Source organism: Macrosteles quadrilineatus, unplaced genomic scaffold (assembly GCF_028750875.1).
Source record: "Macrosteles quadrilineatus isolate MER2022 unplaced genomic scaffold, UCM_ALF_1.0 Scaffold_4__1_contigs__length_99947679, whole genome shotgun sequence".
Taxonomy (NCBI): domain Eukaryota; kingdom Metazoa; phylum Arthropoda; class Insecta; order Hemiptera; family Cicadellidae; genus Macrosteles; species Macrosteles quadrilineatus.
In genome coordinates, this window is record NW_026542597.1 from 86,975,474 (window position 1) to 87,003,393 (window position 27,920).

At 34.5% G+C, this 27,920-nt stretch overlaps 1 protein-coding gene across 1 annotated transcript; it reads left to right on the forward strand.

Moving 5' to 3' along the window:
- Positions 1-27,920, forward strand: LOC128992649 (uncharacterized). Its single transcript, XM_054416335.1, has 7 exons — positions 1-127; positions 15,781-16,052; positions 16,637-16,865; positions 18,002-18,243; positions 18,976-19,231; positions 20,287-20,458; positions 27,671-27,920. Exons 1-7 carry the CDS (start codon positions 1-3, stop codon positions 27,672-27,674), a joined length of 1,302 nt encoding a protein of 433 aa, XP_054272310.1. The 3' UTR covers positions 27,675-27,920.

Sequence of the window (27,920 nt, forward strand, 5' to 3'; positions counted from 1 at the left end):
ATGGCGCGGTCGTTGGTCGTTACTCCCGTGGTCGTTATTGTCGTTAGCCTCGTGGTCGTTAACGTCTGTGGCTACCAGCCCTACCAGTACCAGGGGCTGCAGCACCACCAGATTAGCAGGGCCAATGGTAATTACAACAAATATTTTGAATTTTAGTTTATTGTAAATTTGTATCTTTCTTAAATTGATTGAAGGGTGTTTAATAGGATATGCTTACATGTTGGTCTTCTATCACTGTTTCTATTTACACTATCTTTACATGAAAACGTTTAAAAGCTACCTAATACAATAGTCAAATATTTTAAAATTTATGTTGTTAAAAAGTTTGAGATTAAGATAAGGGGTGGTTCGTTAATTTGAAAATTAATTTTTCAGTGACTACAATTAAAATAAATAGTGAAAGGATAAGTACTATTTCGTTCTCTATTTTTAACTAAGTTCAAAAACATTTTTATTAGGGGGGGGGGGGGCACATTTATATGAGAAATGGAAATGTAATGCAACGATTAAATAGTAATACACACCTTTTTATTTATATTTTACTCGACATTTATTAATATTTTTAATAACTAGTCATATTTTAAATTCATCAGTAATAATGATAAATAATTAGGATCAAAATGCCAATTTGAATCTGTTATTTTAGAAGTGGATAGTTACGAACAAAGTTTTGAAAGAGTATACTTTTTTGACTTGACGTAATAATTTTACAAGATGAATAAATTGTATTCATACTTTACTAGTGTTTTGCGGTTTCTGTCGGTGGGAACAACCAGAAGAAGAATGTTGATACCTCATAGAGAGAAATACAGAATACTGATGTAGTTTTGGCGCGTGCTTGTATTCACAGATGGGGGTGTGGCGTATCTCTATGTTACAAAGTACAATGATTTTAAAATAATAAAAGATCAAAAAATTGTTCACTAGAAATGCCTTTTATCAAATGAACTGTGTGCAATACATTGCTACACATTTTTAATCCTTAACTATTTTTTTTTAGTTGGGCAACAAAATATTATTTTACAAATGAGCAAACTAAGTTATTTACCACGATGGAATGGAATCACAAAAAAATTCTCATTTCCTTATACTTTCCTAAGGATTAGGATGAAAAACTTTATTTACTACATTACACTTACATTTGTTTTACGTTTGAGTTTAGTACCGGGATTGTATTTTATATTTCGTTTGTAGCTTACCTTGGGTTAGCTTCTAAATTTATAAATTTAATGACTCATAATTGTTCGAAACAATAACATAATTACCCCGAATTGTGGATATTTATAGTAGTGCACTGTGGATGCGATACTCTCTGGTGTGGATTAACGTCCGCACTAGTGAGTACTTCGACTATCCGCAGTACTATCCTGATATTTAAATCCAAATTTGTTAAAACCAAGGCAAAAATGTGGTTCGGATTCCACTATAAACTGTGTTGGTCTCTTAGTTGTCATTTTATGGACTATTGATTAACAGCTGTGTCTAAGGAATATGTCAACCTTAGTCACTAACAAGACTACAAGATCGCACCACTCATCCTACACCTCCATTCATACTCGGGTTAAAATACCTATTTGGAATGGTCACCATTTCAATGAAAAGTATTAAAAGTATTTAAAGCATTATGTACTGATTGGAAATATGTAATAAAACTATCACCCTAAAGTCAAACCTACAAATGTAGCGAGGTTGGAAGAAGTCTAGGGAAGCATGCTAAAATTGGTACTTTGCACACAAAATACAACTTTACAGAAAAATACTAACGGTTTTACGTAATAGAGTTATATAATCTTTAGACCACCCTTGATCGAGTTAAGGATACTCTACAAGGATAGTAGTTAAATAGTAGTTAATTGCAAGGTCCATCTCTGGTAATTTATTATCAAAAATCGACATCGACAGAAAATCTTGTCAACATGTCATCATATCCTTGTTGAAATCGCTGGATTAAGATTGAATTGGATAGGTAATCCCCTTCGAGTATTCCAAATTGTGAATCGATTTCTTGTAATGTTGGTCAAGACAAATAAAAACAACACATTTTGTTATGCAACTAAAATTTTGTAAACATACAGGATATGTAATATTAAAATATATATTACACATTCAAACTTTAAGATACAAACATAGAAACAAGATTTACCTTTAAAACATTCTTAGTAGTTTTTACTAATTTGCAAGAGATAATTTCACCCTGATATAAACCATTTCTAAACACAATGGAATAATAAGTATTATGCTGTTGATAGTTTAACAGGTTTTATATAATATATTGTTTTATGCTAATTAATTTTAACCATTCTGTCCAGAAAGCAACCCTTTTTTAGTTCTCTAAGTCGTCCACAAATTCATCGTTTTCGGGTAGCTTCAAAATAATAGGATAACTTTTTCTGTTCGTTAACCTCAAAATTTTTGTCAGTGCATTATGAAAACACTGCTAATTTCGCGATATAAGTTATGTTTGTAAACAATAGTAATGTAAACATTGATTACTACTTTGTACAACACAAATGGGGTCTATTTTTTACGGTTAGGAGGTTATTTCCACAGTATGGTGAAAATAGTAGTTTACCACACGGAGCGAAAGTGTTTTTTTTTTACTTACATTTTGGATTGTGAACCAAAAAGAGCCACTTTCACTCCTAGTGATGAAAACTACTATATTAAACCATCTTAATTTATCTTGGTTAGTAATCACCAACTAGTAAATTTTTTATGACATAGCATTACATTTATTTAATATTTTTCTTATCCTCCCTTTTTATCAATGGTATTCTATTTTATTTACATCCTACAAACTACATTACCCCTACACTTTTTCATATACTCTACAAACTAAAAATGTAACATAAGTAATTTCCTCAATAGAATTGTCTTACTTATATAACCTCTAAAACATTTTATCTCTTAACTATTTGACATATTCCTACTCTATCGATAGAAATTTTACACTCTGAAAACTATGAACCAACACCAACTTTAATCTATCAGTATTCGCCCTTAAGTCCTAGAATCTCCTAGAATGGAATTCTCGCTAGTTTAACTCCTCACAAATTTCATCTCGGGAAATACTATTTTCACTATGTTTATGAGACTCTAGGCAGCAAATATTTTTATAGCTCCACCAATCCCACCAACACAAACTCCAACGGTCCCAAGTCCTAGTTCCCTTTAGTGCCGCAATGTTGTGTGGGCGTAAATCGAAGATGTTGCAACCGGGGGCATCGCCCTGTCTAAAGATGCCCCAGGACAATATCAAGTCCAAGGATACAGGATTCTAGGAGCAATCCACAATTTTTTGCAAGGATTTCACTGTTTTAACTCTTAATTTTATGTTAGAGGTTGTATATGTAAAAGGCATTTGTTTTTTTGTTTTTTAATGCTTGGAAGATTAAATTTTGTTTCGGTTTATAAATGAGTTTCAAAAATAATTTTTAATAAACTTAGATTTATGGGTTATAAATGGGTAATTGTAATCTTAGTGAGGATAATGGCTGTGATGGAAAAAGGAGTTTAGCTACGTTTTCTTACAAGAGTGTATCCTGATGTTACGGCTTTTACATATATTGTTTTCGTAGGATGCTTTAGTAGTTTTCTTCAATAGCTTTAGTTATATACCTTTTGTTATCAAGTTTCATCTTGGTTATATTTGTACTATTGTCGAGACATTCGTGAAATTCTGAATTTATTTGTCAGTCTCTTCCAAAGTCCATCGATTCATTTTTTTATTAAGTCAATTGACAGAGAGCCAAGGAATTATTGTAACTCTCAGATAAAAAAAATTGTAGTCAATTTTCTACCACGGTGAAAACCATTAAATTTGTCGTTAGTACAAGCTAAAGATAAAATTAAGAGTGTTGCGATTAAAACCAGCAAAAACAAAATATAAGTCATCAGCTTTACTCCAATGTTATTGGGGATTTGACTTGAGGTAATAATGGAGCTCTGAGCTTTTTTTCCTCAAATACTGTGTTAAAATCTCGTCAATTAGCTGTTAACATTTATATAATTATAAAGCTGTTCACAGTGTTTTTTTTCTGACTTACTTTAATCAGTTTACCAACATGACAGGAAAATAATCTGGCTGACGATCAAGGAGAAAATTCGCTATCGCAGTACTCCCTCAAAAATCACACAATTATCTAATTTCACCATTAAGTCACGACCTTCCCTACAGGTTAATGACCTACTCAATACATACTGCAAACACAAAGAACACATTAATTCTAGAATCCCAACCAATAAAATTATATAGAACATTCAGAATTTTGTCATCGTTTAAAAAACTTGTAGGCATTTTCTAAAGATTCCTTGATGGCAATTTCCAGTCTAAATTGTATAATTATTAGCGACCAGTGGCATCTTGGCTCCATTAGCTATCTGGTCAGTAATGTTAGTATCAGGCGGGTAATGGACTCGTCGGCGTCGGGCTTCAGGGGCAATTACTTAAGATGTGGATGGGCTTGCAGTTTGCTAATATCAGGATTAACATAAATTTAAATTTCATTAAGATTTTTAGTTACAGATATTTGTCATGGTTAATTTAAAAGAATCTACTTCTTTGGGAGGTATATAAACTTCATTAATTGAATCTTCAAGGAGAACCTAGGTCTTAGCCTCAGCTTCCCACTAAAAGTTCTCGATAAAATAGCGGACTCTAAATGTTGTGCTAGCAGTAGTTGTATATTTTACGTTTAGTTCATCGAATATTCTGAGAACTTCGTAGCTTACGGGGCATAAACCCTATTAGTGTGTATGTAACTAAGTGGATGAATTTGTTGCTGTCTTGTATGTACTCTTCTTTGCTTTACTTGCATGATAGTTGTAAGAGCGTAGAGATAAGTTAGTTATTATAACTAATACAGTTTATCGATTATATAAACTAGCTGTTACCCACTGGCTTCCTCCCGTTTGATTTCATAAGTATTAATAAAACTATTGATTGGTTAAGTTAAGCTGAAATATACAAAACTACAATACAAACAAACAGTCACACCTGATTTTAATAAGGTAATCAACTGAAAGAATAACATACAAATAAATACAGCTGAGGTATTTTTAACATTAGGTATATGGAATGTTCCTTTTGGAAAGCAATTACGACCTTGTAGGGCAATTTATGAGATAATGGATAGTTTTTGCGCAAGGTTTCTCGTCATGACGAACATTTTAAGTATATGGTTTATGTGGGTGTGACTTGTAGTTTTCTCAAAGGTTCATGGGTAATTTGGGCTTTATATGGATTTTCACTTTGCTTCTCACCAGTTCACGAAATAACAAAAGGACATATTAACGTATTAAATTGATTTAAATTAAACTACGAGCAAGAGGTAAAATACCAAAAATTACTAAACAATCTATCAAAAATATGTGATAAAGACCACCCAAAACCACAATCACACGATCAGACAATAATCATATCAAAAGGGTTATTAAAAAACCATGCTCATAAAGCAAAATGATCATCCAATTAAATGAAGACGCCCCAAAACCGCAATCATCCATTCTAACAGTAATCCTATCAAACCAATTTATTCAAAACGCACTTATCCACTAAACCCCAACCAATAACCAACAGAATCCAGCAAAACCAATGAAATGAATAATGTCTAAAAACGGTGATCCAATCAAACTCATCAGCTACGTTCATCCAATCAAACGAATTCATCCAAAAACTGCCAAATTAAGATATTAACAGCTCAACAAGCTGTGAAGGACTTCTGTTCGTGACCTCACAGTGGAATCCGCAGATACGCCAGTCTCTTCAGCCAATGGTCAGCCAGAGCACGTTTTCTGTCTGTCAAACCAGCTGACATGTTCTGTGGGCCGAATACTCAAACAGCTGATCAAATTGCTTCTGCTTGGCGCCTTATCTACCGGTCTGCCTACACTGACGTTGATTTAGGTCTTGGTCAGCTTAGGTTGTTGCACTTTGAGGAGGGATTTGCTTTGAACTTGGAATTTTCTTGATAGGTTCTTGCAGTGAAGCTGCTCTTCGGTGTAGTACTTACTGACGGATGTTCATGTGAAGGTCATTTTTAATTATCAACATTGTCATTACGATTGAAGACCAGGGCTCAACTGAGCCTATAAAACCTATTTTCAAAGAATATCTGTAGAATTTTGGTAGAGGAATTAGTGTGAGTAAGTTTAATTATGGCTGGGATCGACGGTTGCTTTAGCCAAGACAATTAAACCCTCGGTGTTAAGGGACAGAACAGTCAACACTTTACAGACTTTGAGTAGGGGAAGTTTTCAGCATAATGAGCTATAATTCAAAACAACAATGACCTTTGACACAATAGTTTATCTCTATGAAGCCATCAAATTCTTTACTAGCCATTTATATTTCAATCCAGATATTCTGAAGTCCACAACCAACTAGTTTAGCCAAACTTCTTATGGCCCGTAGATATTGGTTGCCAAAGGTATGCGTTTGAAAACTATTCTAAGAGAGGGAAACCACACAGAAGGTATATTGAATCGTATGTATGTGAAGACAAATTGAATCTACTAAACCAAATAATTGTTGAATGATTTCTTGAATATTTTTTAATATTCATATTTAAAAACTGTCATCAGTTTTTGGACAACAAAGCTATGTTGCAGCAAATTATTTCTCATATAATTTCATCACAAGTTACCTTTCATTTAATAATTGTATCTTAAGTGATGAGTAACCAATTTTAACCCCGATAAGAGCATTAGAAGTCTTCAGCGATAGCAGGAAGATCCAGAAGAAGTCTAGTGAAGACGTCGATGTTACGGGATTATGACGTCACACGTACGTGATGACACGTGATCGGAGAAAAACAACCAATCAAATATGACTTGGCTTGCGGGACCTGGCTTTTTGTTTGGAGTCGTGTGAAGGACTTCGCGGACCGTTGTACTCAGTGGGCAAGGAGATTTTGAGGATCCTCAGAATACTATGTTGAATTAAATATATTTCTGTATATAGCCTGCAGCAAAGAAGAAGTGGCACTTATGGAAATTTTCTCGAGGGGATTAAGTTGAGAGTTGTCAGGAAAATCTTGGCAATCATGGCAGATCTGCAAAATAGAAATTTAAATTATATATCATATAATTTTTTTTACCTACTCCTATCATATTCATATTCTAATCTTTTGGAGCGAATTAAACAGTTTTGAGAAAATGGGAGGAATCTATAATAATAATTTGTAGCTTTATACACTGATTCCTTATCACGGAAACCTTGGTCCCCTAGGAGCTCTTATTGATTATCGTTCTTTTTAGTTCATTCGCTGTCTTTGATTACTATAAACTCAATACTTCTCCAAGCAATTCATATAGCAGTTAGAAATTTACAAATGAAATAAACATTCTCATATGTTTTGGTTGGGTTTAAAGAAATTAATACAACATACCCTACACCCTTCGGCAGCCCTTTATAATGTTCTATAACAACATTTTGGGTATCAAACGCATTTTAATTTGGGTATCATTTCAATCATGTTAACACTTAGTATTTCCCTTAAATTAATATAAAATTTAGCATTTTGTTTGAAAGCTTAAGCCACGTAACGTTTTTTGAGATATTAACGGCATTAAAAAAGTTAATTTACAACAAAAAATAATTGATGAATTAAAAACTCAAACAGGATTACAAGTTTTTGTACTCAGATGAGGTTGCGAATATTTAGTTTTTCTGGGACGACACAAGTTCTACTTTCGGTCGTTGACTTTTTGAAATGTTGCCAGTCTGGTTGGACAGTTGGTTCCAATCACATTCAATATTCAGGTAGGTCCTGTCAGTCCATAAATATGTGACTTCTTCTGGTTTATAATGATCCATTATACGTTGAATTAGCTATAGCTTTATTTGGGAAACATTTATTGTTTATAGAATGCCTTTCTATTTATATGCACACACATTATCTATACTATTTTATAGGTTTGTTTACCCACAGGTCACTCTAATTCAGGAATGTTCCATCCAATGATTTTTTTTATCTGCAGACCACATAATAAACATTTTTAAAATATCTTTTGTAAACTTAAGAAAGATTATCTTGCAAAAATATGTTATTCTCTATTATTTAGAAAAAGGGCATACAAAATAACTAAATATTTTCAACATTATTCCCAGCTGGATAGTAAGATTGTATTAATTTTGTTGTGAGAGAAGTTGTGCATTAATGCATTGTTCTAAAATTTGTTGTACAAACGTAACAAATACCAAATGAAAAACACTACAGTGTTAATGCAGTATTTAAATAACCATTTTGTTTTCAATTACTTGTTTTGAAGTAATTTTTTGCAGCTGTAGCCTAGATCTCATAAAGGGAAATTAAAATCGTAAAGCGAAGGTTTTTTTTTGGGACGAAATAAAACCTAAAAATTATTGTCTTTCTCATCTAAAAAATCTCAAGCTTTCATAATTTGTCAGTAAATTTCTATTAACTTTATTTGTGCTCTTTTTGTGACCCATGTAAAAACGTCCAAATATACGAGTAAAATTTAAAATAAATCTTAAAGATACGAAATTAACCTTAATCACCCCTATTGACTTTCAGGAACTCGACGTACCCCTACCCAAATATACCTTCAATGCCTCGCGCAAATAACCTATGCCTTCTATACCTTTTGACACAAATAGGAATTTTTTAATTGTGTATCAGTATTAAAACTATATTTTTTCACTTTTAGTTCCAGTTTGACTTTAATACAAAATTAGTGTGTGTGTGTGATAATCGGCAAAGGAATGCAGCACACTGTTGGAAAATTAATTCTGGTATTTCTCTAAACTGTATATAGCTAAATGAGGGTCTGTGGTGATTCAGCCAACTTCGCTTTATAAAAATAGGACTGGTTATGGCCAGTCAAGATAGTATTGACCATAATGTGTGGGTAGCGCCAGCCAATATGTTATAGAACGACATGATGCAGATATTTTATGATGCAAATCTGCCTAGGTGCAAGGAACTTTAACGAGTGGTTTGAGAGAAGTCGTTGACGTCAAGATATAAATTACCGATCTGGAGTATCCAACGGAAGATTGTGCTGGTAGTCAACCAAACCTTTTAAGATCTGACAAAGTATTATTGTATAACACGAAACTGATGAAAAAATTACATTACCTTGCTTGAGAAGTGCAAGAATAACTCATTTCATAAAAAAGGTTTCATTATTTCTAGCCCGTCTTTTAACTCTTATATAAATAAATACAGGAGTACTTATTACTTGTGCGTGCCAATTAAATCAATTAAATACGTTTTTAAATTGTACTGTAATAACACAATTTTTCTTTGAGATCTTACTTCGCTGGGTAAGGTTTCCCCAAAATGTGTATGATTATTTTCTCTCTAAAATGTCTCTAAGCTACGAGCATTGGATACAGCTGTTATTTTGCTAACTTACATATTTGGTTCTTTTTTCAATAGACAGTTAGTATTTCGAAGAAAAGGGCTCCTTAAATATTTAATAGGATAAAATTAACAATCCACAATCCAAATGTGAAATTTTGTAGTTTAATTAAAGATATATATGATTCAATAACTAAAGGAACCACTTCTGACATTGTTACTAAGAGATTTGACATAGAAATTTATGGACTACTTGTCGCGAAGGTAAAAATATTTTATTTCTACAGAAAAAAAATAATTGAACCATTAGACTATTAAAGGATACCGAAGTTTGATGTACAGTAAAACAATTTAAAAACAGATTTTTTCAGAAATCAGTTAAAAGAATTAATCACCAATCAGTTATGTTCTACTATGTTGCTACTTATGCAACTACTGTACATTAGGCTATGTGTATAAAAGACTATCACACTGCCAATAAGACACATCATTACCACCCCCGCAGAGAAGCCTTGAGAACACAATGTAAGCATCTGCTACCATTGTCCTACCATTGTGCTACTATTGTGCTATCATTGTGCCCATTGATTGTTATCCATCATAATTTTGATCACTTTTACGCTTTCCTTTCATTGCGTTGACCGCCATTGAACTCTGTTTATGTTTTGTAGTATGAATTGAAAGAATTATTTGCTAAACAATTGAAAGATGATACATTCAAAATTGTAGAGGATGGTCTTGTAATCTTGTCTGATTCAAGAAAAAATTAAATATTTATCAGGGTATAATACGATATATCTATTTAAGCAAATTTGAACATTACTGTGTACAAATCCTCGAGTTGCTAGTTAATTTTTTAATTTACTTTATGAGTAAACTACAAAATTTTGGTCCATGCATTTGAAGTCGGAAGAACATATACGTTTAACAGTTTTAGTGCTTTCCATAGTCTATTGGTTAAATTTCCCTAAATAGTTTGGAATAGTAAAAGAAAGTTTAAAAATACTACAACATATTATAGACGGTAGATCAACCCTACATCTAAAAGTCAACTCTACAACAGAACAAGCTTAACATAAGTTCAAGACGGCCTAGCAAACCTATAAAAAGCTCCCAAAAAAAACTTCCAGCCAGACTTGCAAAAACTAGTACAGCGTCTTCTGACCAGGTTCGCGAAGAAGAAGCAGTACGATTGTAGATGCTAGACTTAACATATCTGACATGACAGTCTAGAGGATGAACCCTAGGAGGCCGCCAGAAGAGATTAGACCCGTCTTGCCTTGAGTGCGCCGCCTACAGCAGAGGAGTGACGCTAATGGAAATCTTCTAGAGAGGATTAAGTTGAGATTTGTCAGAACAATCATGGCAATCATTGCAGATCTGTAGAATAGAACGTGTAAATACCTTTAAGACCTTGTAATGGAACAGAAGTAATTATGATTGATGGTGTAACTTAATACTTAGATATGTTTGCAGTCGTTTGTGGCGTAACAAATGCTCTGTGTTTGAAGAAGTTTGAAGTTCTACAAGGTCATGTGACCAATTGTTGAAGCTTTCGACAAACAACTAAACTGATTAAGTGCCAAAAAGTCTGAATCCTAGGAGTATGATTGTCAAATTTTGTTTCCGTTAATATATCGTTTTCAAAATTTCTTTCAAAACTGGAGACATATTGGCAAGTCAACTTACAATTAACTGTGAGCGAAATCTTGAAAATTCTCATGCAAAATTAAATCACATTAAAACCACCTACTGAATATTTAAATCCTTATTGTCGGCTGTAGCAAGAATAAATGGAATCAAAGGAGATTAAACATAAGTCTTCAAAATCTCTGGAGCCATTCAAATGACATCCAGTCAATTCCAAGTCAGATTTGAGCAACTTTAAGAAGCTTGTCCATTCAGACAGGTGTTTATGCAAAAATATTAATGGTTAGCTTCCATTCCTTTTATTTTAGTTTGAGTTTCCTCGAATTGTCTTTATAGTTCTGTGTAGTTAAGAGAACTGGTGCCGTAATACGCAATTTCCCAATAAACAGGCAAACTAATGATGTTTCTTCAACTAGAACTACAAAACAAAAAATGTAATACATCAAAGAAAATATTTCGGAAAAATAAATACCACGAACATTTTGTTTGCACTTTGAATATCATTGAGAGGTCAGCCAGCGAAAATCCTTTCAACTAAAAGTGCTCAGATCACTTGGTGCCCGTTAGCTTACCTTTTCAACTGCTAGAACTTATCCTCAATTAGCAGATTTTTCAATTAGTTAACTTTTCAAGAGTCAAAGAAAGACTGACTATCTGTCAACATTCCAAACTATAGTTCTCTTTGCGTTCGGTGTTTGTGTACTTTCCTACGCCAATCACTCCAGGAAGACTTTTTACAAGACGATTTACTGATTCCGTAGCTGCAAATCTCAAAATTATCCTCTTAACATCAGCAGTTGCTACTTACTTATGGTCATCACATCAGAAAAACTTAGCAAAGGTAAAAAAGCTGAAAAACTTATTCAACCGTATAAGGCCTAACCCAAATCATCCTCATGCATTCACAGTCAGTAAATTTCACCCAAGTGATCAGCCCAAAAAGACTCGGCTCAATTTGCCGATCCAGCATTCAAGCTGCAGCACTTCAGCAACACTATCCATTGGCGATCACATCACTTGTAGTGCTCATTAGTGGAACATTGACCCAAGCTGTAGCTATCTTTCACGATCATTTACCATTTATTTATGCAACTTGTAGCACATTCCGCCAGCCACGATACATTCGCATTAGTATTCCTTGGCGGGGTCTGCGAATTAATTAAATGCGTTCTGTCAACTCTGACATGGAATTTCCTTGGATTATCGGTCAAAAGGGTCAACATATGGTTGATTTAAACTATTTTTCAGGTGGGTTATAAATAATGGGAGCTCTCATGTTTCAACCTATTGGACGAATTGAACAAAATAATTATTGTGTCATGTACAGTACATTTAAGGCAAGTTGTAATGGCTAAATATACGTTGACAGAAAGAATTATATTTATTCGCCTTGTCAGAGACCTTAAGAGTGGGGTTTGTGGATTTATTTGGATTTGTATATTCTTTTCCACACTTTAAAGGTAAAATTAGTGGCCTACACACTACAAAATTAGTGACACGAGCTTAAATTTAACCACTCTTCATGGAGACTGAGGTCTATGGTGATCAACTCCAACAAGTAAACCTACTCCCTTACACCACACCATTTTATAGATTAGCAGAGGGGATGTTGAATCCTTGAAAAATGATGAGTGCATTTTTATGTTTATCTATTTGTTCTTTTTATCCATCAAAAAATAGTAACATTCTCACTAATTTTCAAAGGTTCATAACAATACAAGAGCCAAACCAATACAACACAAGCGGTCGCCGACTTGTTACACGTCGAACTGACTCACCAACCAGACAATAAACAAGAACAACAATAAACAATAAACAAGAAATACGATCAACAATCCACCGCATAGATTGTTTACACCGCAATCACTGACTTGTCCCAGAGCTCGTATCTTCTGATCGCCGCGGGGTGTGGTGCAACCAGATGCATCTGTAGATACAGGGATAAGATACGGATTAAGCTATCAAGGTTTCGATTCATCATTGTGTTCTGATTGAAGCGTCGGATGAGACGAGTCTTGAATTCGATGGACTAAAGTGTGTGGGATTTGTATAGTTCTATAATCTTGTTTTTTTTTGTCCTGCAGCGAAAACTACTTTTGTAAAACATGAGTTGGAGGGTTGCTAACAGCCTGAGTTAACAATAACGTATTATCAAGTTAAGTAGTACAGTTCAATATTTTTTCTAAATTAAATTGTGGATTTTAAACCATTTTTAAGGCATTTTCATGAAACCTACATTGTCTCTTTTGCATACTGACGGCTCTTTTGCGGCTAGTTTACTATAAATCCGTGGAGTTTCTTAAGGAGATCTCAAGGAGACTATAGTATCGCTAGATTACTTATGTTTCCAATTTGCCATTATTTTTAAAACTCGACTTATTGAATTCTTAAAAAAATTAATTTTTACATTTCACTACAATGAATATCGATTTATTGGTATTAAGAATTATTTTAATTTAAAGCCTTAAATCCCTCTTTTTTATTGTTAATACTTTTTGTATTGTTTGGTATGAACTTGACTTTTTGCTTTTTCAGTTAAATTTTCTCACAATAATACAATTTTTTTTAACCTATACAGTGGAACTGCAAGTTTATAAGAGTGATTATGAAATGATTTATAGAGAGGCCTCATCAAGCCTTCTAACCATTTGAAATAATTTTGGAAAAGGGTATAGCTATTGACGAAGAGGAGTCATCAAATTATTTGACAATATTTGGCAAATTCTGATCAAACCTCAATTATCTCGAACTCCAGTTTGCCAGTATCAATTGAAGGTGTGAATTCCAAAATCGACTAAACTCTTTTGGGATTTCATCTGCTGTCATTCACCTTTCATTTAAATCAGTTCAATGAACATCAACTTGCAAGGAGTGGTCGAAATCTTGGCTATTAGCAAATTTCCCAACTACATCAAAATGACGGGAAGCGAACGCCGTTTTGCATATTTGATCGGTGCTATTTAGACAGGCTGTCATCAGGTTGCTTGCCTGAGCAAGTTCTTTTTGGGCAAAAACAGCTGATAGTCGATGAGTCAATGTCCGTAAATTGAAATTTTTGCATTTAATTTAGTCATCACATACTAGTGTAGAATATTAGTCTTGTTTTCCTCTAGTTGGTAGCGTTTGGAATGCACTAAGATCGATTCAAAGGGCCTTTATATAATTATTGAAATCCCTTTTAGGCTAATTTAAATACCAAGACACACATTAAACAACGAACAACAACTCTACAATTTGCAGGGACTACCTAAAAAACTGTTGTAAGCTTAGGATGATAAATCTTATGACAGACTTTTCATTTTTAAGTCTAAAACAGCTTCCAAATGCCAATTGAAAGTTGACAAGAGTTTATGATTGTGTCACAGACTGCTCGAGTTTCTTTCATTTTTTCTGTTACTATGTATACTCAATTTTGTAGGAATTTCCGTTTCTATTCTATTTGAATAGAATAGAATATATAGAGTGTGACATAAGAATTAGCACAATAAAGGAGTAATTGTCTCGATGTGGAAAAGCTTCTCTTTACCTGAGATAAACCATATTTTTTTATTGTTGGACTTACAAGCTAACGTTGGTTAAGGAATGGCCATGGCTATATATAACTAAAACCCATTGGTGATTAGGAGGGTTTGAACTATTTTCTCTCATGCAGAAGTCTCCTACAATATCAGACCAGCTTTGCTTACACTAAAGGCACTATGATCCTATCAAGAAGCTAATTTACTAAGCATCTCAGTAGATTACACAACTTGAAAGGTGAATGAACCGCTAATGTCATTGATTGTCCAGTAAGTATCAAAGACAGCAATATGACATGCTCCTCTATTACAGGCGCTCCCACACTATAAGCTTACGTAATATTGCCTTTCTTTGTTTAGCTAAAGCTAATACGGTTTTGTTTGTTGTGGATGCTCGTTTGCGGAACAATACTTCATGATGCGGCTGATTCATGTCTATAGTTTAGGTTGTTTTTCGTACTGGCTTCTTACATTGGCTGGCTCCGAAGCGGTTCACAGCCTCAGTAACTTAGCCAAGTGAGGTAATGTAATGAAATAAAAATGGTAACCAAATGCATTACACTTAGCAATGGAATCTATGTTTATTTAGATTAATGATGTATGATTGGACACTGTAGAGGAACTATCCCACAAAAAATAGCTGTAAACCTTTTTCTGTTAATGTCTACACTAATTCTTCTCAAATTCTGTATGGTAGACTTAAATCCCCTTCAAGGGAAATCCATGCCTCTAAAACTTTTGTGGATGAATCGAAGATCAACCCGTTGCTTTCACACTTTCCGTTACTTTAACCACTAAGCTAACAAAGTAAAACGTTGCACTTTAAAGCACTCATAATCTGAAATTGATTTTTTGGGGTAGAGAATTACAAAGTTCAATGATAAGTAAGTTGTATTGTTTTCGAAACACTATGATTTATTTTAGTTGCCATCTCAGAAGTAACATACGAAAATAATATTGAGTGTTTGGTTACGGGGTCAAACTGAAAAAAGTATTTTGTTAAACATACATACATATCTCGGCCATTTACATTTACCAACGTTTTTGTAAGGGAACGGTCCTTACCCTGGTCTTGTTCTGTCGTTCTGTTGCCATAACAGACTTTTATTGATAGCCAAATGAAAAATGGCTATATGTAAGCCTTGTTGGATGTTTGCTCTGCGACCCATGTGGACTGGCAAATGCAATGTGTAAGAGGCCACCAACCCCTTTCGAAATAAATAAATACACTGTCAAGTATAGGCGGAAATGATTTCTTCAGAAGTAACACTCTGAATCTTTTCCAGACCAAGCTGCACTGAACTACCAGAAGCAGATTCTTCAATGGCAGCAGGCGGTGGCGCAGAGAGCTCCTCAGGCTCCCAGTCTATACTCCAGCCCTCTGCTCAACAGAGGATACTATGGAGACTATAGACAAGACGCCGCCCCCGCCGCCCCAGTTGGCCCTGACGCTCCCATCCCCGGCACATCGGCGCTGCCTCCACAACCGACCATACAGGCGCCACTGCCCCCAGGTCCGCCTGATACTCCTCCACCTCCGCCACAACCTTTACCTGAGGTAGGTGGTTGAGTGATTTATTACCATGAAGGTTTCTCAAGACCCTCAACAAGCACATATAGTATGTATGATATAACCTACCTGCTACGACAGTCCCCAGGTAGACGAAGAGACAGGCTCCATCATGCAGACTGTAGTGAATATTTCAACCCATATAGATTTACAGTGCCTGTCAACAGTTCTAATCATAATAGCCAAGTTGTTCAACGTTTCGATAGGATGGCCTATTCAAACACCTTACTCCAGAACAACTTTCAAATTTCCTTGGGTAGCTTCAAGATTTATTTTGAATGAATCCTGTTATCCTTTTAAGATTTAAAGCTATCAAAGTGGATTCACAAATGTCCAATCTGATAGCAAAATAAAGAAAACATTTTTTTAGCTATAATGTACTGGTGATTGCAGCAGCATTTCTGAATGGTAATTATTACTTAGAAAGTGTTTTGCATGCAAAGGTAGTGATTTTTGATCAATCAGAGACTAAAACACCATCTTCGACAAATTAAATAAGCAAGCTGCAAGCTTTGAAACACAAATTTTCACCAATTTGTATCCTTCTACAAGCTAACTCTTTGATGTTCTAGGTGGACAACCAGTGGGGAGGCGAGACGACGACTTCCCAGCCCGCGGAAGGTCTGAAAGCCCTCTGCAAGGCTCCAAGGGGACAATTCCCCGGGACCTCTTGTGGCAAGTTTGTCAACTGCTGGGATGATGTAGTGGTGGAGCAAGAATGTCCTCTGGGTCTTTACTTCAACGAGGCCACAAACTTTTGCGATTACGCCTTCAACGTCGCCTGCACAGAGCCTACCCAACGTGAGTATGACGTGGCGTTGTGAATCCTCTCTAGTGGTTAGAGTGTTAGATTTGTCTTAGAGGTCACGGGTTCAAATATAGTCAAAGTATATTGTTTTTCACTATGCATTGAATTGCTGACCTGAATGACCGAGAGCTAGGCAAGTAAAAAGTGCACATCGACACATTACAGAGACTCATGAGTTTGTGAATGAGGCAATTAATAAATCAAACTGCTAAAATCTAAAGAAAATTAATTATATTTCCGTAAGCTATAATTTTTTTTCGTGAACAGTTGGCAAATTTATAATGGCTTATTCCTGCAGTTTACTAAACTTGCATCATATTGAGGGCAGTTTTAATATGATTTGTATATAAAGTAGAGTCATCAAGATTTATAGATAATTGCAGGACGTTTAATAGCTAGTAGATTAAGTCTTGCGCGGGCGCTGGACGCTGAAGTATTTTAATAACCTACGTAATCGAAATCGACACTGATAATTACTTTTCTCCAAGTAACTCCAGTCAATCTTTTGGGTAAACAGAATTCCCAGGTCTCCATTAATTGGCTATGTTTTTGTATACCAAATCAAAAAAAATTATCTGACTTGGACAAATGGGGAGAACACCTAAAATCTGAATAAGTTTCTCTTAGTTGAGACACAAATCTATTCTGTTTTATTCAAATGACTGCCCACAGCTTAAGGCCGAGTTTTTTTTAATTATCACAACCATGAAATCCTTTGGGGATTGGCAATTAGAACATTTACCTCTTGGACAGAACTGTCGCACTCCAAAAATACCAGCAATGATTTAATTTAATTTAAAAATACTATCTTGATGTACCAAGTTTATCTTTGCTTTCAGAAAAAACTAACAAGGAGGATGTAAACATTCCGCTTAAAACACTTTTCTATATGATTGATGTATCCACTATTTTAACTGTAATTTCCTTCATTTTTCTGCACACAACGCACAATAGTTTAACCAGCATAATAGTACAACTTGATTGATACACTCCTTTTCAGCTGAAATTATAAGATTGTTTCCCAGTGTTTATTAGTTTACGGTCTTAGAGCTGTTTGCACAAAGCATGCTGTCAAACATGGGAGTTTAATTACCAAAGATTCCACCCCTCACTGATCATACATTCCCAGAGCCCGGAGTTGGAGGTGGCGTTGGTGGGGCTGGCGGCTCTGGAGGCTCGGGTGGTCAGTACCCTGGGAGTTCAGAGTTTCCAGGACAGACTCCGGACAGTCAGGACCTTGGATCTCCTGGAGCTCGCTGTCCCACGGAGTTCGGCACCTACAGGAGCACCAAGAACTGCGGAGTGTTCTACATGTGTGTCGGGTACACGCCCTTCGAGTTCACTTGTCCTGCCGGGCTCAACTTCCACAAGGTAACTTATGGTTAGAATTAAAGAATAACAGATTGCAATTGGCATGAATAAAGTTTGGGATCTGTTAAAATTCAAAGTTATCAAACGTGTTGGGACAAAATACTGTGCCTACTTATCTAAAAATAATTAACTCAACTTAAATTGATAGCTTTAGAGTACTGAGTTCATCGAGCCTAAAGTGTAATGTTTACAATTTTACACTTGCGTGGGAAATGTCAGCATTTAAAAGCCCTATGATGATCCTATAAAACGTAATTTTTTACAATAAACAATTTTTTCACTACAGGACTAAGAGGACTCTTCATAAAAAAACCTCACCATAAAATATATATATATTCTGAAAACTCTTACCTATAATTCTTATTTTTTCACCCCTTAAAAGCAAGATAGTATAAAAAAAATACCTCCGATTTTTACACTAAGTGATGATAAATATTTTTAGTTAATGTGTGATCAAATACTTCTCCAAGCTAAGCTGAAGATTCTTTTATAATATTTTAAAAGTAACCGGGAAAATAAAGTTGTTTTTAAAAAGCTCTCCAAGCCTCTAAAATGCTTGTGGATTTGACGGTATAACACCCCTAACCCCCCTCTAGTAACCAAAGTCACAGACGTCAACCCTTAAGCTATAAACATAACCCCGAATCTATAAAATAGCACTATGAAGTGATAGATCTATAAATTGAAAAGTCTACTTACTATCCAAAGTTGATAATATTAACGATTGTCTAGGACCTTCAAGTATGCGACTACCCCTACAGAGTCCAATGTGACGGCGTACCCTCCAACCAGCCACCCCCTCCTCCAGAGACCTCTACAGTACCTGAGGGGGAAACGACGTACCCCACGCTATCTCCTGGACCCCCGGCACCTCCCTCGGAACCCGCCCTTCTGCCTGAGCCCACCCAGGGGCCCGAGGCTGCTCCAGCAGTAGCCCCTGCGGTGGCTGGTCCCGAGGCGTACTACAACCTCAAGAAAATACCTGCAAGTAAGTAAAAGTTTCTGTTATGCAGAAGTATTGTTGATTATCCATATCCATGTAAGATGGAGTTTATTGTAGTATTGTAGGTCACGTAAGTAGAAAAATAAAGGTTCGAGCCTTGGCGGGAGCCTTTAAAACTTCTAAAGACTAATTACACGAGTTGCGTACAGTACTTTGCCTACAAAAGTTTTTAATTGTTAACAATCACTACTCATAACGTCTAGGAGAGGTTATGTGTTCGTGCATAACCTCTCATTGCCACTGATTTTGATGTGACCACTCATTGTCCCAACCACTCACTTATTGTAAAATCAATTTGGCCTTAACAGCTGATAAGTTTATGTTCAAGCCATCTCAATTCTTGAACGCATTCGTCCAAAATGCTGTAAAGTAAGTAAACAATACCTTTAAGTGAATCTTTTCAATTCTAAAAACTGAATTGAAAAGGCTAGTTTAACAAACGGTCGTAGGTAAAGATCACCTTGCTAACTACAAATACATATTGGGGCTGTTCATCTTCCTAGCTTTTATTTTAGAGCCTGTATCAAGCTAGAAACTATACAAAATAGATTTTCTCAACATTCTTTTAAATATAGAACATTTAAAGCTTTAATTTAACCTAAGAGTGATAGTTTTTGCCTTCGGTTCTTAAGTATTCATTAAATACTGTTTTATTCAAAGAATTGAGTTTCTCCTAGTTTGCTCAATGAAACTATTTAATATTTAGTTTCTCATCGTAGTTTATGTGATATAATAATATACGCTACCGTTTAAAATAGTCACCTTTTCACTTCGTCACTTTGGTACACCAACTTACAAAGAATATAAAATAACCTACCATAGCACACACACTGAATTGCTGGTTAGAAAAGAGGTGGACTTTCGTATCTGTTGTCAAAAACAACCGAATGAAACTATCAATTATTCGATATTTCGATTGTTTCATTCGATAAATTGAATAATCGATATATTTATCGATATTTTCATTCGGTTTTTTTTTGACAACAGATACGGAAGTCTACCCAGATTTAGATGTTTACTTACTCAAACTATTTTCCCAGGTTTACTGGACCCGGCAGCGACATGTCGTGACAACACATACTACCGCCTCAACCCGTCTTGCTCCAGTGTGGCTGTCTGTAGAAACGGTATCACCCAGGTGCTCAACTGTGGTCCTGGCACAGCCTACGACGTCTACCAACAAACTTGCGTGGCTACTTTCAGGGCCAGATGGTAAACTAACTATTATGCACCTAAACTAATTAAATTAAATAGTGTTTACTTTACGTCCGACACTCATTCGAATGAAAAATATCGATATATAGACTTTTCGATATATCGATTATTTCATTCGGTTAGTTAGGTTAGGTTTTAGCCTAACCATCCGAACTTGAAATATCGGATGAAATCGATATATCGATCGATATATTTATTCGGATGAGTGTAGGACGTAAAGTGCAGCCAAATAGTGCACATAATGTTAATGTGTAGTATAGTTTTATTATAAACATAAATAAAAACAACAACAAGTATCAACTGATCAGCTGGATTTCAAAGCTTATTTAAATAGAGACAGTCTTTGGAAATATGTATCAACTTTCCACGCCTAAATTTCACATTTTAGAAGTTGATCGTCATGCCCCTTCTACACAGTTTGGTCTTCCATTTGACCTGGTATAAGAGAGCACCTCCTCTCCCGATGATAGTTAAAAGGCACCATTTCCGTTTAGGGAACACAAAAATTGTTGGTTTAGAGAATATCCCATATAGGGAATAACCTACGGTAGGTCTCATGGTAAAACCCGAGAACGATTTATTTTTTCGTTTTGATATCCCCCAGAGGCCAAAAAACAAAATCCGTTCAAATTCACCTTTTATGTGTGTGTCCATTAGCACGATTACTTGAAAACAAATAATTCTATATATTTAGGTGTTTATACGGTTTTCAGGTACGGAGGAAATTTAAAAAATGTAAATTTAAAATTATCAAGTTATTCGTATGAAGAATAAGTTAACTTTTATAGTTTGCTTATTTATTGATATATTTTGATAAAACATGATAAATGTATTTATCTTATACTAAGCTATTAATATTTTATTAAAACTAAGTTTTACTCTCCCTGTATTAGCAAACTACTCATTACTCATTAAACCTAATGATATTAAAATAGATTTGTGTGAAAATAAAATCCCCGATATGGAAATTCACTTAGTGTGCATGTTTGCTGTGGTGGGGGTATTTAAATAATGTGCTGTTTTTACTAATATCACTTTCATGAGATCGGTAAGCAACTAGGTGTATTTAAACCCTAACACAACGTTAACGGTTAGAACAAAGATGGTCCTGATTTTTATGAAGTTTTTTTTAACGATCACAACTTCTCCATTGCTTCAACACACAAAACAGATGTTCTTGCTTTGTAGTAGCTATTTAATAAACTTGACTGTCACAGTTAATCAATTAGCCAAGACAAAGCATTAACAAATAAATAAAAACGGTATCAGCAATCTGACGGGACCGCGTCTCGTTGTCCCTCCGTCTCGTTGTCCCTCCGTCTACTTGTACCTCGAGGCCTAGGGACAACTAGTCGTAGGTACAACTAGACGTAGGTACAAGTAGACGGTGGCTCACCCGACTAGTTGTACCTGCAGATTTTTAGGAGGTACAACTAGACGTAGGTACAAGTAGACGTAGGTACAACTAGACGTGTATCCCACCGACAAGTAGTATCACCTAGCTTGTACGGATGCGACCAGTTGTCCCTACGACTAGTAGTCTCTATGACTAGTAGTCTCTACGACTAGTGGTCCCTCCGTCTAGTAGTCCCTACGTCTAGTTGTACCTACGCGTATTTTGCGTCCTTATAGTCTAGTTGTATCCATCCTTCAATTCGTTACCCTGTTTAATTGATTACTGCACGAGTACTTTTTAATAATACCCTTAATTAAATCAGGAACTGCAGTTGATTGAGTATGATTGGCAAATATTTTTCACCGCAATACGATGTTTTAGTAGTTTTACAGACGTTAATTGGATGCTGAAAGCTACGCATTGCTGTCCAGGGTCGAAATGGCAGCTATAGTTGTGATTAAAATTTTCCAGCCCTAGTACCGAAAATCGCTTATTTAATTAAAACATTTATATATATATCATTAAATATACAAGCAGTATATCCCTAATGAATTGCAATAGACCGCTGCCCAGCAATTATGTATTACTATTTTTGCTGATTCCTTTAAATATTTTTTCACATAACCTTAAAGTATTTGCATTGTTTAGTGTGCATATCTTATAGTTTACAATGGATTTCCCAGTGATCAATGAACAATGAAGTGTACAATGAAGTTGAGGTCCAGCGGTTGAAAACTCGACAAAAACTATGCAATGTACTACACATACTTCTCCTTTTAGCGAATTTCCCTATAGGGAAGTAGCTATTACCGTAGGTCTCATGGTAAGACCTAAGCCCGGGACCGATTTACTTTTTCATTTTGATGTCCCCAGAGGCCAAAAACACCATTCGTTCAAATTTATATATATATATATATATGTGTGTGTCCATCCGCACGATAACTTGAGTAATTTTTGTCCGATTTTGATGAAATTTGGTTTGAAGGTGTAAGGCGGGATAAACTTGAATGAGTTCGCGAACCAGCATGATCGGACTATGGGAACGGGGGTTTATGGGGGGTTTTATGGGGTAAAAATAGGTTTTCCCATTTTTGACTCTAAAAACACCAAATTTCTAAATTTCTTTTCAAACCATTTTGTAGAGCTTAAAAAACAAATAATTTAGTATATTGAAGCGTTATTATGCGCCTAATTGTTACGGAGAAAATTCAAAAAAATTGTAATTTTAAAATTCCCATGTTATTCTTATGGAGCAGAAGTCAACTGTTGTAGTTTGCTTGTTTATGAAAATATTTTAATCAAATTTGGAAAATACATTAACTTCTTACTAAACCACAGTACCTTTTAACATTTTACATAAAAAAACTTGTTTACCCTCCCTGTTGCAGCAAACCTAAGTACTCATTAAACTAATTCTGTTTAAATAGGGAATAAATGTGATATTTTTAAGGAGACATTTTAGTTTAAATCCAATCAGGCAAATGGAAATTCGCTAAGTCTGCAGGTTTGCTGCGGCGGGGGTATTAACATACACTGTAAATAATAAATGTGATTGGAATATGTTCCATTTGTTTTGATTTTATTTTCATAATTAGTTGTTATTTCGTCACCAGCATAGCAACCCGTTAAACCCATGTTAGTTTTAAACATTTGTAATTCTTTTTTTTATGTCTTTTTAGCCTATTTTAATTTATAAAGGCATTCTGTAGATCGACAGGAAAATACATTTCCACCGATATGCGGATATTTTCTCTGTGATGTTCACGAGCTGATAAAAAGGTTGTAAAGAAACATGCTTGCCTACATTATTGATATATTTTCTCAGTTTTGTATAGTTTGGTGAAAAACAGCAATCGTACCACGGACCGATTTCATCTTCGTCTCGAACTTAAAAATGATCCCGAGCTGAAAAAAGTCATTTTCGGCCCTAGGTACGAAATATACTCTTAAACTATCGTAGGATCGGTGAATACTAAACTCTATCTTGGAATTGCATACACTCGCTCCTATCTTTAAGTTTACGTTGTTGCCATACAATAAATGTATAAATAAACACAAAAATTCACAAGTTTTGTTGTAAGTGCCTATATCATGTATAAATAAAAACATACAATAGCATCATGTGTAAGTGTATTCTGTAAAACTTTAAACAAATATTAGTAAAATAGTTTTCAGGTAAACTATTGTTGAATGAATTAGTTTTAAGTTGTTAAATTAACCTCGACCCGTGCTATATGTTTAATGGAGTTTGTCCGGAAAAATACCATAGTAAAATTAAATCAAATAAATAAAATCAAAAGCAATTCATAACAAAAGAATAATAGATACAGAATGAACGTAATTTCTGAAAATCGACAGGGCCCACATATGCGAAGCCTGTGCGTGGGGACCAAGTTGACTCAATAATTGGCAATTTGTCATAGTCTTGTAACATAACTAACTACCACTACTATAATTATCAATACATTTTCAAAGGAGAAACAAACGTCCGATTATTTCTAGGCAGCCACAACAGATAACTTTAGAAAACTACGTTATAAGAATTAGAACAACTCAAAAATTAAATTGTTAACATGATTTGTTTAGCCTAACGAAGAAAATCATGAAAACCAAATTTAACTCCCATAAGAAAAACATGGGGAGCAATTTCGTTTACGTATAAGCCGAGTGAGATAATAGAAAAATATACGCCGATGCTTGATGGCAAATCTGTGCGTGCATACCTTTAATTTGAGACCTCAATAATAAAAATGGTCGGGTAGCAGAGCCAAACGAATAACCCATTTTCTTAAATTTATAAGATTATTTAATTATTTATTTATTTTAATTATTTATTTATTTTACTTGACTGTCAATACCAAAGCAAAAGCTTCAACTTCGTATGCGTCCGGATTACGAATAAACCTAAAACAATCTTACACCAATTTACCAATAAGTTTAATAAACCAAAATTGCACATACTCCGGACAGATTTCTTATAAAGAGATGCTATGACAATATGATCAAATCTCTATTTAATATCGTTTAGGTTGTGTATTGATTAGTCAGGACATTGATTGAATAAATAAATATTTAAACAGTATATATACTAAAACATAAATACAGTACAAAACAAACATAAATGTAAAACATAAAACATAAATGTACAGTACATAAATATCCTAAGTGTTACAATAAATTAACAATGATCATTTGTTAAATTAATCAGTTCAATGTTATTTATATAATACGACCATAAAGATAGGCGAATGTCTCTCGTGTTTATTAGGACAATAACACAATATACCTTATTGTTGATTCAGGAACACGCCATGAACAGCTATTTCTGAGAAAGGTGAACGAAATACCTGTTGTAAAATGCAGCCAAAGACATCTGCTACAACGTATTTGACTTATTGTTTAATATAAGCAAAACCATATAGATTCAGTACTTGGAAAGGCAAAGGAAATATTTTGTAAACAGCGTACAGAATGTCCCGTTAATCCCCACACGTTACTCAGAATGGACTTCATTTGCAAATTCTTAGAGTTTCCTTTCACAACAATCCATTCCAGTTATTGGGGTGTTGGGTCAGCCCTCTATCGCGTAGTTGCGAGAAAGTGATGACCTCCAATCAACCTAAATATTGTTTGGATTTTACGTAGTACTGTGGTAGTTGCTAAAAAAAAACTCTTTCACTCACAGTATTAAACATTTTCAAAAAAATGTTGATTATATCAAACTGTTATGAACAGTGTGATTTTTTTATTAATAACATAAGCTTTTAGTTGAGTATTTTAAACTCCTTGAATGACAAAAGTTTTAATGTAAAACAGATCTATAATCTGATGTACGCTGCCCAACAAAGACGTTATTTATTTATTAGTTTTGAAATAATTCCTGGTAATACACATAGCTTAAAAATTAGTCGATTTCGAGAAACAGGTACACTACATTATAGTGCAAACAAAACGTAAATAACACTTAGATTTTCAATCCATTACTGATTTTTTACTGATTTTAAGTCTAAATCTACACAGGCAACGTAACTTATGAAATACTCTTAGTTTATGAAGGCTTGGTATAAAAAGTCTTGTAAAGTGCCATTCTTGTGTGTTCTCTGGTTAGGAAACTAGCCTTAATATTTAGTTGTTTATGATATAAGCGGTCTGATTCATACCTACAGTGTATTCAGGTTTTGGACTGGCTAGGCCTATATACAAATATGCATGAGTGTTCGATGTCATCATGAGCGTTGGAATGTTTACCTAAAAAAAATGTCGTAGTAGAGGGTGATAGTGTAAATCATAGCTGTTCCCTGGTCCATCGGCCGGTGCCTCGAGGGGTAATGACCGACGGACTAGGGATAGAGCTGATGACACATCCGGTCATGTGAACATCGATATATTAACTAATACTATTTAATAGTAACTAGGTGAAACCCGTCGAAATCGACGGTTACTTTCAAGGATTACGTTAATTCACCTAACTGCGATAAATTGGATGAAATATAGGCTACATATTTTGAGCATTTAGCATTGTTTAAAGAATAATAAGTGTAAAAACAATATTGATATTAATTGCGTTAGTCGCCAAATTCGGTTGATCATTCAATGAATAAAATATTCCCCTTACCATATTAATACTTTCTCCCATTAGCTTGTCGACAACCCTTATCGTAAGCAAGCGGTGGGAGTAACTAAGGTTACTTTACGGGCATAATCTCAACAGTTACAATAAATTTAGGACAGTATTTTTCACAGTATTAGGTGTTACACAATTTTGTATACAGTAACATGGCCATAACATACATTTTTTCAAAATCGGTCGAGCCGTTTTTTTTCTATTTTAAATTTCCCGCTATTTTATTGGTTTTTATGGCAAAATCACATAAGTTCAATGACTTTTTAACCCTTGATTTTTACAGAAATGGGGGTTAAGCCATTTTGTAAAAAAAAAAAAAAAAACAGCTACAGGTATTACATACTAAATGTTAATCTAAATCATTCAGGCAGTTTATGATTAAATGCTATTTTACCGTTATATATGTATTTTGTATGAGGTAATAACCATTGAAAATAAAGCATTCAAAAATTAAAAGAAAACGGTTGAATGTTACCGTTGATTAGACCCAAGTACCAAATTCCATCAAAATTGGATAAAAATAACACTAATTTAGGTTCAGGGAATCCCAAAACGGGTATATCCATTCATAACTTCAAACTCGAAAGTTTTGAAAATACAATCTTTTTCCTATATACTAAGTATAAGGGAAGAAATTAAAACCTGTAAAGATGATATTTCCATTGTTGGCATTAACAGCTGTGTTAATGAAAGCAAACTGCAAATAAAAACACGTGTTTAGTTTTGCAACATTATTTTTTCAAAGTCAACTATTCAGACCTTTCATCGCTATGAGAAAGGAAAAACAGCTGATTAAATTTAACTTGTTGTGTCTAATATCTTGTTCAAAGACTTGAAAATAGACAAAAATTTGTTTTTTGAACATCTGATATTAATAGCGTATGCGTTTTACCTATTTTACAAGTAAATAAGGTTATGTTTTTATAACAAACTTGTATTACCCATAAGGAAGATAGGGTTAGTGATCAAGGGATAACATTTTGTGGCAAATTTGGCCTATTTTGGAGCAAATTTAAAACATGGAATCAATATTACAAAATAATTTATACCTCTAAACATTCATTTTAGTAAAGAATCTAATAGAACATATATTACGTACTATTAGTATACCTTATAACCTCTTGTCTATGCTAGAACCTTTCTAGTGATAATATTGGATATTTTTAATCATTCACTTATTGTGTTTCAGTTGATTTTCCTGATAATTCCATCGTGCCATGACTTGAAGAACTTGCCTCTTCTACTGCCTGTGATCGACTAGAATCTTTTGTCTTAGCTCAGTTTATTTATTGAAAATACAAATTTTGTACTGGATTATTAGAGGCTAACGCCGCTAATAGCCTAGTACGAATAGCGGGAAAGAACACTTTTATGGTAATTAAATCTTTTACTGGTTTCTTTTTTAATTCTTGTAGTAAAATAAAGTTTGTACTTTTGTA

Coding starts and splice junctions, on each gene's coding strand:
- LOC128992649 (XM_054416335.1), top strand. CDS start 1: ATGGCGCGGTCGTTGGTCGTTACTCCCGTGGTCGTTATTGTCGTTAGC. Junction 16,053..16,636: donor CGCCACAACCTTTACCTGAG/GTAGGTGGTTGA, acceptor TTGATGTTCTAG/GTGGACAACCAGTGGGGAGG. Junction 19,232..20,286: donor CCTCAAGAAAATACCTGCAA/GTAAGTAAAAGT, acceptor CTATTTTCCCAG/GTTTACTGGACCCGGCAGCG.